We start from the raw sequence: 14,968 nt of genomic DNA on the forward strand, positions 1-14,968 counted from the left end.
ACACCTATCTTACTCAATAAAATGGATGAGCCTAGCATGAGGCCTAGCAGCCCTACAATCTCCCCATCACCTCTCCCCCTACTCTGAGAAATCCGGATCCTTGGCTGTGTTTTTTTGATTAACCTCAAAAGTTATCCCAAGGTGCCGGAGCAGATAAGATTTGAAGACTACCAGATACTTGAAAGGGACCTATCTGCACCTCTCAAAAGCCCTGGGTACCTCGTGATCTTTGAAGACGCCTGGCATTAGTCTAACACCCGAACTGACTGCCTCAATGACCCCATTCTCCCCGGCAGCATCGGGCACCATGACAGAATGGAAGTCTACGCACAAGTGACCCTGAGTTTGGATGTGACTCACACATGATTTCCTCGTGGGAGAACCCCATGATATTCATGGATTCCAGGGTCTCCTGGTAGATTTCCTGATCTTGCTGGCCGGGTATGGGGAGGAATCTGTTGGACAGGAAACGGTACTGGTCAAAGGACTCCAAGAGCAGGTCAGCTGAAAGAAAAACACAAGGCACAATTGTCACTCCTCGGTTATCCCCCACCTCCACCACTTTCTATTACCATCTCTTGCTCCATGCTCAGCCCCGCTCTACCTCTGTGCTGTCTGTTGCTCTCCCCCCTACCCATCCATACAAGAAGGGTGAAGCCCATCAGAGAAGGAGAGAGGAGGAGGGGCTGACAGAGAGGAAGAAGATGTGATTAGCAATGATGACTACGGAGGAGAAAGTGAGAGGAGCATGTGAATAGTAAGGAGCAAGAGGGAAGGAAGAGACAGAAGAGGGGATAGAAGAAAGAAGAGGGGGGTTGTCAGGACAGGTGAGGACTGGGAGAAGAAGAGGGTGGTGGTGGTGGCAGAGAGGAACGTAGGACGTACTTTTGACATGCTCTCCAGATCCCACCAGCAGCTGGTAAAAAATGTGGAAGGTTCTCTCATCTTTTGCCTGACGTATAGCCCGAGACTTCTCCAGGAGATCTGAGCCACCAAATCAAGGAGAAGAAACCACAGAGCAGGCACCGTGATCTTGAACCTTGGGCATTGCCCCATATACAACAGTACCCTTTCCCAGAACAGCTCCAGATTTCCCTCTGGCTGGCGTCTAACAGGAAGTGAGAAGCCTCTTGTATACCCTGGCTCTCCCCAGACAGGTGTCTTTCAGACACATGTGTAGCCCTTCTCTGGAAGAAGTCCGTTCTTCAGCTTGGTCAACCTCATTCCACCACTTCACACCAAGCCAGGTGCAGATTTCTACCATGTTCAGAGTTAGGGAGGGAGGCAACATTCCTTCTCTCCAGAAAACTCCTTTCCATGCCACATCCCAAGGTCTCCGTCTGGTACAACTGCCAACACAATGAAGACGAGACCAATATCCACCAAAGTGTAACGATGGGAGTGCCAAGGTCCCCCAAAACCAGGAAAGCATCCACGGAACACTTTGTTGGAAAAAAAATCATCATGAAACCTGATGCAGCCACGTTTCAGCACACTGCCTGCTTCAGGAGTATAAAAAATGCCTTCAGTGGTGCCTCCACTATATTTCACCGAAGGAAAAAAAAATCAATTCTCCAAGCTGCATTCATAGAAACACAGAAATAACGAAGACAGATAAAGACCATGTGGCCTATCCAATCTGCTCTTCCATGCCATCTACTCTCCCTTTCACTCCCTTAGAGATCCTATGGGCTTGTCCCAAGCTTTCTTGAATTCAGATACTCTTTTTATCTCCACCACCTCCACTGGGAGGCTGTTCCATGATTTTGCCACCCTTTTTGTGAAGAAGTTAATTCCTCAGATTACTTCTGAGCCTATCCCCTTTCACCTTCATCCTATGTCCCCTCATTCCAGAGCTTTCTTTCAATTGAGACTCGCCGCCTATGCATTTATGCAAAACTGTATCTTCGTAAGCAGAGGAGATACCACATTGACTGTTGCTCTATCTCAAACTCTGCAAGAACCTCATGGGGTTTTTTTTTCCCCAATAATGTGTTCCGTCGATGCCAACTGCCAATAAACTCCAAGCTACTCAGGACAGAACAAGCCAGTCCTGCATTCCCCCTCCCGATGAACTTTTACTCCCATCTCTTTGGGATTACAGGTCCAAGCAGGCGCCGGGGATAAATCCATAGCTGGATCAGCCGGGGCCAGCCGACTTAGATCTTCTTGACGACCTAGAGGCTGCTGTGTGCACCTCACCAGGAACAACTGTGATGCTCACTGATTCAGGGAAAGAAAGACCTTTCCCTTGCCAGTCAGGAACCTGAGGCCCTGATACTTAAAACCCACAATTTATTAATTTAAAACATTCATAGACATTGCCATAAGTCCCAAACAACAAGCACAATAAGATATTAGACAGTGCATAATTAATAATAAAACAATACAATACTAAAACAAACAAAAAAAAAACAGGGAAAACAAAACTGAAACATGAAAATCCACTACTTCCCCAGACTCTTCCCCAACCAGAAGCAAAAACTTTGCAGGATACAGGTCTCGATATTGGCTCCAACAATGTAGCCTGAAACGTCAAAATTAATCCGGATAAATTTGCCCTGGAGAGAGAAGACAAGAACAAAAGGATGGGGAGAAAGAATCAGAGAAAATCAAAGTCAGTATTCATTGTTCATTCTAACTACTACCCTGTTCCTCTTAAAGAAATGAGGAGCCCTAACCATGCCTGTGTAAAATGAGCCCAACGCACTCCAGTTCTGCCACTGATTTTGGATTTCAACCCAAATGAGGCCATTCTGAGAGCTCACAATTCTTTCCAGAGCTCTTCCCAGGTGTGGGAGCGAAGGGGAGGAACGTTACACTCAAAGGTTTTCATGAACTGCAATGCCACTGAATGAAAAAGGGTCTGTAAAAGACTCCGAGACCCTAACAGAGCATTTTAACCAATGAGCACAATGAAGGTGTGTGTGTGTGGGGGGGGGGGGGGGGGGGGGGGAATAGTGTCACCCAGGCAGCACAAAGAGTTGTGGCAAAGGGGTCTATTTCTTCAACGCCCTGCTTTGGAGCCCTAAAAATGGAGAGGGTGCAGAGGGAGGATGGTGTAAGCCATGTTAGGTCAAAGTTTAACGTACAAGACTTGGTGGGTGTTGGGTGAGGGACAGCGGTCCTGATCTTTGCCCTTAGGGACTACGGAACTCCTGGAAGAAATGCTGGTCAGGGAAAGGACAAGATACCCCAATTGTCAAAAGGCAAAACATTCAAAGATTGCCCCCATTTTGTCGGTCAGATTGAAGGGAACAGGTGGCAAGGCTTCTAGGAGAAGCAGAAGGTGGAGGGCAGGAAGATGTGGTGAAAGACTCAGGAGCAGGGGAGAAGGCTGCTTCCTGGTGTGACCCAAGCCCCAACATCTTCAATGTACAAGCTCTAGGACACGCAACCAGTTGAAGTTGTCACTTACGAATCTAGAGGAGTTATCGTTCTTCACTGTCTTAGCATTACCAAAGGCTTCCAGGATGGGGTTGGCCTGTAGCAGTTGCTGCTCGAGCTCTCCCTGTTAAAGGAACAAGTCAAAGTGAACAGGAAATAAGGAAGAGGTCACTTCAAGGGCAAAACAGAAGAAATCCAAGTTTCCTACCATCAAGTCAAACCCAATAGGATGGATGTTCAGGATCAATTATTTCATGGGAGAAGCACTGAGCAAAATTAATGCCACCTTTCACGGCCGGAGGTGCTGTAGGGAATGGTGCAGGGGAGCTGCAATTCCAGCCTCTCCCAGCAGGAGGCGGTGTTGGGAATAGTACAGAAGCACTTGACAGAGGGGAGCTCACAGATCCTGCTATCCCAGCCTCACTCAGTAGGATGTGCTATGGGGCATGATGCAGCAGCACTGGGTGTGATGTAATTTCACAGCTTCTGCAGTCCCAGTCACACCCAGCAGAAGGCACTGTAGGGAATGATGCAGGAGCTCGGGGGGGGGGGGGGGGGGGGGAGTAGTCTCAGCTCCTGCAGTCCCAGCCTTTCCCTGCTGGCGGTGCTGTTAGGAATGGTGCAGAAGCACTGTGCACACAGGGGGAGCTCAAAGATCCTGCAGTTCCATTCTCTCCCAGCAAAAGGCACTGTAGGAGCCATTTATACAGGAAAAATTAAAACAGACACAAACAAAAGATTAAATGAATTAAACCTCAAATATGACAGATCAAAATTTACAGCCATCAAATTACTTACGTAAGAAACAGAGGTGGAGGAAGACGACTGTGATGACAGATGGCAAACAGCACAGCAGACAGACACGCATGAAACAAAAAATATGTCAGGAATTAAATCAAATTAAAAACAGATGAATGGGAACATCGGGATCGGTATTCGGCAGCGGGAGAGCCAGGAAAGAGAACCAGGCACGGGTCTGAGTTAACATTAAGTGACTGCTCAAGGACTATTGGTCAATTTTCAACAGGGCATCGGGATGTAAATGTTTAGGTTAGGTGTATTTTCAACAATACCACTAAAAATACACACCTACTTCTATGAGCAGATACTGGATGCCTATACGTCTAAGAAGCTCCCCTGGTTTTGGCATGTCCGCTAGACCAACAGTGCATTTTGTTTGCGATGGGGGGGGGGGGGGAGGCCACTGGGCCACCAGGACTTTTTAATTTTTTTTTAAATATTGGGGGAAGGGGGCAGCGAGTCAGAAGGGAGGGTTGGGGGAGGCCGATGCTCAAAAATTATGGATCGAGTCAGGAGGGGGAGACAATCGATCATGAGGGGTTGTTTTTTTTTTTTTATATTAGAGGAAGGGGGGGGAGGCTGGGGCCAGAACAGGAAGCAGTCCGGGGTGGGGTGGTTGGGTTGGAAGGAGAGGAGTGTCGCTAGATACCTCTCCTCTCAACCAACCCTTTTAGACTGCTCCATACCTTGTGAAACGCTAGCATAGCTACGGGGTAAATGTTTTTTAAATGAGGTCTTTGGTAATGGTTTCAGCACCAGTTAATACCCGTGCAGAAACCATTTGAGCAGCTGGCACTCAATAACCTGTACGCAAACCTGGCATATTCGTGTGTTAAACACTGGTGGGAGTTTTGAGCATTGGCCTCAGGATACTTTAAGTTACGCGTGTCCCTGCCGTATTTATCCGCCAGCATTTATTGGCGTATAACAGCACATTTAATGCGGCAGGGATTCGGGTTACTTACAGATGCCACTTAGGCGCATTGCAGCCACTCGTGCACAAATGGAGGTATTATGTAAATTAAAGCGGGCGAATGGTGCTCAAATTTAGGCAAATAAGTGGACCCTGTCTCCACAAAGCCCATTTTTCAATGCAGCGCCGAACGCCTAAGCTCCATCTGAAAATGAACCTTTATATAGTCCGGTGGTATTTACCAATTGCCCTTGAGGGCTGCAAAAGTATCACATTTTAAACATACCCTAATGAATATGCATGACATAGATTAGCAAGCAACAGAGGTAGCATGCATGGAAATATATCTCACGGGATATTCATTAGGTTTATCCTGAAACCCCCCCCAACTTGTCTGTGACCCTCGAGGATTGGGACTGAAGGCCGCTGCTATAACAAGTTCAGTCAGGTCGATGGAAATCGCTGTGTAAAGTTAACAAAAATAACTTATCCGGTTATGTTTAGGCCAACCCAATTCCCAAACAGGCTTCACCAGTTAACTTAACCGGCTAGCACTCACACTCCTCCCCCTCTTGAGCAAGATAAATTTTGGATGAACATGGCGTCATTGGGGCAGCAGATTCAAAAATAAAGATTTTGAGTACTCAACTCTCAAAGTTGACCTGTTCAATGGCTTGAATATCGAACCTGATAATGCTTAAAACAACAAGGGAGGCAGGATGGAGGGGGGGGGGGGTGTACACGACAATTTAAAACAAAGGGGAAGGGGAAACAATGAAAGCAATGAGGGGGAAAGGCTCTTATGTCTGACCCTTAGACAGTAATTCCAGATCTAATTTTGCCTCTTTCTGCTCCTGCGGGAAGCAGGTATTTCTCAACACATCATTGGATTTGGTTCGATCTCTTTAGATTGGATTCACATGAGTTAGTGACCCTGTTTGGAAGATTAGCTATAAGGAAAAAATCATTCAGGATCCTTAAAAAAAAGGATAAGCCATTTTCTCTGTACTGGGCCATATTCAGGGCTGGGCCCCCTTGCCACAGAGGGCCTCAAGATGAAGAGGACACAGCCTACAGGTGGCCTTTCCGCCTCCTTGTCAAAATGGGTTAGGTAAGCAACCTATTTTAGGCCTAGTAGGGCAAGACTTTTTTTTGAACACCTCGCTCAAACCAAAAACAGTGCATCTAACATCAAGTCATCTAATGGGGGAAGAAGGCAGCCATCTTGTTTTTTCAACAACTCTCAAGATGCACTGCAGCTACACAAGCAGCCAACATGACTGTCGTGCGAAGCACAGGATACAAGTTTCATGTGGCAACTGTGACAGAAAACCTTAACCATTGGGGGGGGAGGGGGGGGCGGGGGACATCCAGTAGGCCGAACTAACAGAGAATTAATTGTTTATTTTTACAATGTAATTGTCCGTAATCCAGGTGCTCATTAGAGAGGCCCTTTTCTCTGTAACTTTTTGTTTCTGAAGTTACAGAAAGATAAATCGTTTTTGTTGTTTTTTTTTGGGGGGGGGAGGGGGGGGAAGAGATATACAAATATTAACAGGTACTCCTGAAATACTGTCCGGTATGCAGGGACCATGAGGCCCTACTCAGTGCTGACAGCAGCCAATGAGAAGAGGCATTTTTTAAAAAGAACAAAATTTTTTTTAATTAAAACAAATTATAAAAAGAAACAAAATTCTTAATTAAAAAAAAAAAAAAAGATGCAAAAAGGCAAAATGAACTACCTCACTTGTATACTGGGAAAACATATCCTTTAAAATGCACTTGGTTGAATTTTAAAGTTTGCTCTCCCATCCACCCTCACGGGACTAACGATTTATTAACTCGAGACTTTTCACCTTCTTTGGAATATTCTTTGCTGCTGGATAGAAAAGGAACGGAGGGCAAAGCAAAGGAGGGGATTTGGGTTCTTAAGAAATGCCAGGACAGAGATGAAGGTGGCACTGGGGGACCAGCTGAAAGCATGATGTGGAGAAGCCACCCAGCCCCAGTACCCACGCATGCATGAAGGCACCCCGGCTCCACTTGCCTGGAGTTTGTAAGACTTGGGTGATTCCGGCTGTCAGTAAAGGGTATGATACATACCTGTAGCAGTTGTTCTCCGAGGACAGCAGGCTGATTGTTCTCACGACTGGGTGACGTCCGCGGCAGCCCCCACCAACCGGAAAGAAGCTTCGCGGGACGGTCGGCACGCAGGGCACGCCCACCGCGCATGCGCGGCCGTCTTCCCGCCCGTGCGCGACCGCTCCCGCCAGTTGAATGACTAGCAAAAAGATGAAACACACAACTCCAAAGGGGAGGAGGGAGGGTAGGTGAGAACAATCAGCCTGCTGTCCTCGGAGAACAACTGCTACAGGTATGTATCATACCCTTTCTCCGAGGACAAGCAGGCTGCTTGTTCTCACGACTGGGGTATCCCTAGCTCTCAGGCTCACTCAAAACAAGAACCCAGGTCAATGGAACCTCGCAACGGCGAGGGTATAACAGAGATTGACCTACGAAGAACAACTAACTGAGAGTGCAGCCTGACCAGAATAAATTCGGGTCCTGGAGGGTGGAGTTGGATTTACACCCCAAACAGATTCTGCAGCACCGACTGCCCGAACCGACTGTCGCGTCGGGTATCCTGCTGGAGGCAGTAATGAGATGTGAATGTGTGGACAGATGACCACGTCGCAGCCTTGCAGATCTCTTCAATAGTGGCTGACTTCAAGTGGGCCACCGACGCTGCCATGGCTCTGACACTATGAGCCGTGACATGACCCTCAAGAGTCAGCCCAGCCTGGGCGTAAGTGAAGGAAATGCAATCTGCTAGCCAATTGGAGATGGTGCGTTTCCCGACAGCGACCCCTAGCCTGTTAGGGTCGAAAGAAATAAACAATTGGGCGGACTGTCTGTTGGGCTGTGTCCGCTCCAAGTAGAAGGCCAATGCTCTCTTGCAGTCCAATGTGTGCAACTGACGTTCAGCAGGGCGGGTATGCGGCCTGGGGAAGAATGTTGGCAAGACAATTGACTGGTTAAGATGGAACTCCGACACCACCTTCGGCAGGAACTTTGGGTGGGTGCGGAGCACTACTCTGTTGTGATGAAATTTGGTATATGGAGCATGAGCTACCAGGGCTTGAAGCTCACTGACCCTACGAGCTGAAGTAACTGCCACCAAGAAAATGACCTTCCAGGTCAAGTACTTCAGATGGCAGGTATTCAGTGGCTCAAAAGGAGGTTTCATCAGCTGGGTGAGGACGACGTTGAGATCCCATGACACTGTAGGAGGCTTGATAGGGGGCTTTGACAAAAGCAAGCCTCTCATGAATCGAACTACTAAAGGCTCTCCAGAGATGGCTTTACCTTCCACACGATAATGGTAAGCACTAATCGCACTAAGGTGATTCCTTACTGAGTTGGTCTTGAGGCCAGACTCTGATAAGTGCAGAAGGTATTCAAGCAGGTTCTGTGCAGGGCAAGAACGAGGTTCTAGGGCCATGCTCTCACACCACACGACAAACCTCCTCCACTTGAAAAAGTAACTCTTTTTAGTGGAATCCTTCCTAGAGGCAAGCAGGACCCGGGAGACACCCTCAGACAGACCCAACGCAGTGAAGTCTACGCCCTCAACATCCAGGCCGTGAGAGCCAGAGACTGAAGGTTGGGGTGCAGCAACGCTCCGTCGTTCTGCGAAATGAGAGTCGGAAAACACTCCAATCTCCACGGTTCTTTGGAGGACAACTCCAGAAGAAGAGGGAACCAGATCTGACGGGCCCAAAAGGGCGCGATCAGAATCATGGTGCCGCGGTCTTGCTTGAGCTTCAGTAAGGTCTTCCCCACCAAAGGTATGGGAGGATAAGCATACAGGAGGCCGGTCCCCCAATGGAGGAGAAAGGCATCCGACGCTAGCCTGCCGTGTGCCTGAAGTCTGGAACAGAACAGAGGCAGCTTGTGGTTGGTCTGAGAGGCGAAAAGGTCCACCGAGGGGGTGCCCCACGCTCGGAAGATCTTGCGTACCACTCTGGCATGGAGCGACCACTCGTGCGGTTGCATGACTCTGCTCAGTCTGTCGGCCAGACTGTTGTTTACGCCTGCCAGGTACGTGGCTTGGAGGAGCATGCCGAACCGACACGCCCAACGCCACATCCCGACGGCCTCCTGGCACAGGGGGCGAGATCCGGTGCCCCCCTGCTTGTTGACGTAATACATTGCAACCTGATTGTCTGTCCGAATTTGGATAATTTGGCAGGACAGCCGATCTCTGAAAGCCTTCAGTGCGTTCCAGACCGCTCGGAGCTCCAGGAGGTTGATCTGCAGATCCTTTTCCTGGAGGGACCACAGACCCTGGGTGTGAAGCCCATCGACATGGGCTCCCCACCCCAGGCGAGATGCATCCGTCGTCAGCACTTTCGTGGGCTGCGGAATTTGGAATGGACGTCCCAGGGTCAAATTGGTCCGGATGGTCCACCAGAGCAGTGAAGTGCGGCAACTGGTGGAGAGGCGGATGACATCTTCTAGATTCCCGGTGGCTTGGAACCACTGGGAAGCTAGGGTCCATTGAGCAGATCTCATGTGAAGACGAGCCATGGGAGTCACATGAACTGTGGAGGCCATATGACCCAGAAGTCTCAACATCTGCCGAGCTGTGATCTGCTGAGACGCTCTGGTCTGCGAAGCCAGGGCCAAGAGATTGGTGGCCCTCGCTTCGGGAAGGTAGGCCTGAGCCGTCTGGGAATTCAGCAGCGCTCCTATGAATTCCAGGGACTGAGTTGGCTGGAGATGGGACTTTGGGTAATTTATCACAAACCCCAGCAGCTCCAGAAGTTGAATAGTGCACTGCATGGACCGGAGGGCTCCTGCCTCCGAGGTGTTCTTGACCAGCCAATCGTCGAGATATGGGAACACGTGCACTCCCAGCTTGCGTAGGTAGGCCGCTACCACCACGAGGCACTTTGTAAACACTCGTGGGGCAGAGGCGAGCCCAAAGGGCAGCACACAATACTGAAAGTGCCGTGCGCCCAGGCGGAATCTGAGATACTGTCTGTGAGCTGGCAGTATCGGGATGTGAGTGTATGCGTCCTTTAAATCCAGGGAACATAGCCAATCGTTTTTCTGAATCATTGGCAGAAGGGTGCCCAAGGAAAGCATCCTGAACTTTTCTTTGACCAGGAATTTGTTCAGGCCTCTCAGGTCTAGGATGGGACGCATCCCCCCTGTTTTCTTTTCCACAAGGAAGTACCTGGAATAGAATCCCTGCCCTTCCTGCCCGGGTGGTACGGGCTCGACCGCATTGGCGCTGAGAAGGGCGGAGAGTTCCTCTGCAAGTACCTGCTTGTGATGGGAGCTGAAAGACTGAGCTCCCGGAGGACAATTTGGAGGCAGGGAGGCCAAATTCAGGGCGTATCCGCACCGCACTATTTGGAGAACCCACTGGTCGGAGGTTATGAGAGGCCACCTTTGGTGAAAGAATTTTAACCTCCCTCCTACCGGCAGGTCGTCCGGTACGGACACTTGTAGGGCGGCTATGTTCCCATGGATCCAGTCAAAAGCCCGTCCCCGGCTTTTGCTGTGGAGGCGCAGGGGGCTGCTTAGGCGCACGCTGTTGACGAGAACGAGCGCGCTGGGGCTGTCCCTGTGCCTGACGAGGCCTTCGGGCCGGCTGGTTGTACCTACGCTTTGCAAAAGAATAGGGTGCAGCCTGCCGGGCCCGGGAAAAACGCCCGCCCGTGGGGGCGGGTGCTGAAGGCGCCCGGTGGGAGAGCTTGTCGAGAGCGGTTTCCCGCTGATGCAGTTGGTCAACCATCTGCTCGACCTTCTCACCAAAAATGTTATCCCCCCGGCAAGGGACGTCAGCCAGTCTCTGCTGGGTGCGGTTGTCCAGGTCAGAGGCATGCAGCCATGAGAGCCTGCGCATCACTATACCTTGGGCCGCAGCACGAGATGCCACGTCACAGGTGTCAAAAATCCCCCTGGACAGGAACTTTCTGCACGCCTTCAGCTGCCTGACCACCTCCTGATAAGGCCTGGACTGCTCCGGCGGGAGCTTGTCGACCAGGTCCGCCAGCTGTTGCACATTGGTCCGCATGTGGATGCTCATATAGAGCAGGTAGGATTGGATGCGGGTCACGAGCATGGAGGATTGGTAGGCCTTCCTCCCAAACGAGTCCAGAGTGCGAGACTCCCGCCCCGGGGGCGCCGAGGCGGTATCCCTCGAACTCCGTGCCCTCTTGAGAGCAGAATCCACGACCGCTGAGTCATGGGGCAACTGGGGCCGCATGAGCTCTGGGTCAGAGTGGATCCTGTACTGGGACTCTGCTTTCTTGGGAATGGTGGGGTTAGTTAATGGTCGCACCCAGTTCCGAAGCAGCGTCTCCTTCAGGACATTGTGCAGCGGTACCGTGGAGGACTCTCTAGGTGGTGATGGATAGTCGAGGACCTCGAGCATCTCGGCCCTCGGCTCTTCCACAGAGACCACGGGAAAGGGAATGCTGATAGACATATCCCGCACAAAGGAGGCAAAGGAGAGACTCTCAGGAGGTGAGAGCTTCCTCTCCGGTGACGGCGTGGGGTCCGAGGGAAGGCCCGTAGACTCCTCGGAGGAGAAATATCTAGGGTCCTCCTCTTCCCCCCACGAGTCCTCGTCCTCGGTATCAGACATTAGCTCATGTAGCTGAGTCCGGTACCGGGCCCGGCTCGACGTCGAGGCACCGAGGTCTCGGTGTCGTCGAGCGGTGGACTCCCGCGCCGGCGGGGACGGAGCTCCCTCCATCGACGTCGACGGGGACTCCACCTGCGTGGCGGTCGAGACCGGCACCGCAAGCGGCGGCGGTGTCGACAGCCCCGGCGCCGGGCTAGAGCTCGCCGGCGCCACAGTCATCGGCACCAGCCTGGCGCATCAGCCCTTCCAGGATCCCCGGAAGGATGGCTCTGAGGCACTCGTCCAGGCCCGCTGCCGGGAAAGGCGGTGGGGCCGGTAAGGGTGTCGGTGCCAGAAGCTGTTGGGAGCCAGGAGACGGCACCGAGGTGCCGGAACCCCGACGCGTCGGTACCTCCACAACCGACGGAGACCTCTCCTCTCGATGACGACGCTTTGGCGTCGACTCCTCTTCAGGATGCACCGAGGGCGTCCGGTGACGGCGCTTCTTATCCTTTTTCCGATGCACGTCACCGGCGCCGGAGGGCATGGAGGAGGAGGAGGTCGATCCCCCTCGGTCTCGAGGTACCGGGTCAGACAGGGTTCGGTCCCGTGGCTCACGAGCTGAGGGAGTGACCGGGGCCGACTGCCCACGCGGCCTCTCAACCCCACTCTCACCGGCGGACCGGCGGGCCGACGGGACCTGTTCTCCTGGGGTCGCTGCCATCGGTGCCGATGTCTCGGGCATCGATACCGGTACCGAAGAACCGGCCTTCGATACCGATGCCGTCGAGGTCGACGTCGAGGGGCCGGCGCAAGTTCCAAAAAGACGGTCCTGCAGAACTTGCCTCGCAACCTGAGTCCGTTTCCGGAGACCGAGACACAAAGCACACGACTTGAGATTGTGCTCCGGCCCGAGGCACTGGAGGCACCAAGCGTGGGTGTCGGTCTGCGAGATCGGCCGGCCGCAGCGACCACACTTTTTAAAACCACTCGGGACCTTCGAGGACATCGACGGAAAAATCGCGTCGGCGAAGTCAAAGTCGGCAATGGTGGCTAAAATCACACCACGAAAAAATTAACCGACCGAGCGGCCACTAGGCCGCAACGTGGCGTCCCCGCTAGAAGCGAGGGAAAAGGGGAGCGCGTGCTCCACACGCGCAAAATTCTTTTTTTTTTTTTTTTTTTTTTAAAACAATACAAAGAAAAAGAAGGAAACCGAACGGTAATCCAAAAGCGACGATCCGCGTAAACGCGGTCGAAAATCCGGCGGCTGAACAGAGAGAGAGGCAAACGCACAACTCTCTCCAGTCGCGGAAAAAAAGGAACTGGCGGGAGCGGTCGCACACGGGCGGGAAGACGGCCGCGCATGTGCGGTGGGCGTGCCCTGCGTGCCGACCGTCCCGCGAAGCTTCTTTCCGGTTGGTGGGGGCTGCCGCGGACGTCACCCAGTCGTGAGAACAAGCAGCCTGCTTGTCCTCGGAGAACAAAAGACACACACAAAGTATGCAACGGTTAGTTATGAGAGATCATTTTAGGGTGAGGATGGGCACAGAGGATCCTCAGTCATGGGGTAAAGCCTGGGAGGGGCACGGAGGATCCTCAGTGGTGGGGGAATGAGGGGTAATGCCTGGGAGACGCACAGAAGATCCTCAGTGGTGGGGTGTGAGGAGTAAAACCTGGGAGAAGCACAGAGGATCCTCAGTGGTGGGGGAGTGAGGGAGTAAAGGCTGGGAGGGGCACAGAGGATCCTCAGTGGTGGGGGAGGGAGTAAAGCCTGGGAGGGGCACAGAGGATTCTCAGTGGTGGGGAATTGAGGAGGTAAAGCCTAGGAGGGGCACAGAGGATGCTCAGTGGTGGGGGAAGTGAGGGGGTAAAGCCTGGGAGGGGCACAGAGGATCCTCAGTGGTGGGGTGTGAGGAGTAAAACCTGGGAGAGGCACAGAGGATCCTCAGTGGTGGGGGAGTGAGGGAGTAAAGGCTGGGAGGGGCACAGAGGATCCTCAGTGGTAGGGGAGGGGGTAAAGCCTGGGAGGGGCACAGGGGATCCTCAGTGGTCGGGGAGGGAGTAAAGCCTGGGAGGGGCACAGAGGATTCTCAGTGGTGGGGAAGTGAGGGGTAAAGCCATAGATCAGGTAGGAGTTGAAGAACTGTAGCAGGAAGGAAGAAGTGGAAGAGACTGAGCTGAGCCTGGAAGTTTTTAACCTGCAACCAGGCACCAGAACCTAGCGATAATATCTTTCTATTTTCTACTCAAGACATAAGCGCGTCTCCCCCCCCACTAACCTTTTACCCCCTTGCAATAATTAATGAGTAAGCCCAGTCAGTGCACCCCACTTTTTACAGATGGTGTGGACTGAAGTGGGATATAAAACAGAGCTCAGGCAGAATTATCCATTTTGAAAACCTTTCCTCTCTCAAGAATCTAAAATCTACCTCAGGGCAATAAACACCGGATAATCTGAGGAAAAGTCAGAAGCTGTGACTGAAATACCACTTTAATGTAAAAGACACCCCCCCCCCCCCCAAACCTAACAAGACTAAAACCCAAATGAGCCTCCTGGCCTATGCTGAAACCACAACACACAAAACCAGGTTAACAAAACCCCCATCGGGGGAGACGGCTGGGGCACAAGCATCAAGACAGGCGGAAGGGCCTCGCCTCCTGCCATCCCTTGCGACTCACCGGTGCGGTGTGTTCCTTGCGGATCTTGTGCGAGGAGGCCACATGCGCCAGATACTGGATGACTTTCTTCGTGTTCTCCGTCTTCCCGGCTCCTGACTCTCCACTGAAAGGGCGGAAAGCGGAGACTGGTAAGAGAATGTTTCCTTCTGAAAACCGTGATTTTTTATTTTAAAAATGAAATTAAATGAAGAAAGAAAAAAAAAAAAAAAAAAAAAGACTATGGGGCGCCAAAAAATGGCCTGCGCTGTTGTAGACGCGTGCATTGGACGTGCGTAGGTCTACTTTTCAGCGTGCCTGCAAAAAAAAGGCCTTTTTTTTTTTTTTTTACTGAAAACGAACATGTGGCAAAATGAAAATTGGCGCGCATCCATTTTGGGCCTGAGACCTTACTGGCACCCATTCACTTAGCGGTAAGTTCTCACGCATTAACCGGGCTGTAATCATCGGCGCCCAGACAATGCCGATTACCGACCGGTCAGCGCTGCATGCCAGAAAATTTCCACGGCACCTACTGCATGCGTGTACAAAATTTAATTACCGCCCGG

General features: G+C 51.7%; 1 protein-coding gene across 4 annotated transcripts in view; it reads right to left on the reverse strand.

Annotated features, from left to right (window-relative positions):
* The window catches only part of LOC115466455 (myosin-10-like), a 103,076-nt gene that overhangs the window by 34,657 nt on the left and 53,451 nt on the right, over positions 1-14,968 (reverse strand). For all 4 annotated transcript variants that reach the window (XM_030197682.1, XM_030197683.1, XM_030197681.1 and 1 more), the window contains exons 5-10: positions 14,424-14,526; positions 4,186-4,212; positions 3,419-3,511; positions 2,498-2,561; positions 886-984; positions 361-504 (exon numbers count right to left, since the gene is read on the reverse strand). In XM_030197682.1, coding sequence (XP_030053542.1) covers positions 361-504; positions 886-984; positions 2,498-2,561; positions 3,419-3,511; positions 4,186-4,212; positions 14,424-14,526 — 530 coding nt within the window. The remainder of the gene's footprint in view (positions 1-360; positions 505-885; positions 985-2,497; positions 2,562-3,418; positions 3,512-4,185; positions 4,213-14,423; positions 14,527-14,968) is intronic.

This window comes from Microcaecilia unicolor, chromosome 3 (genome assembly GCF_901765095.1).
Source record: "Microcaecilia unicolor chromosome 3, aMicUni1.1, whole genome shotgun sequence".
Lineage (NCBI taxonomy): Eukaryota > Metazoa > Chordata > Amphibia > Gymnophiona > Siphonopidae > Microcaecilia > Microcaecilia unicolor.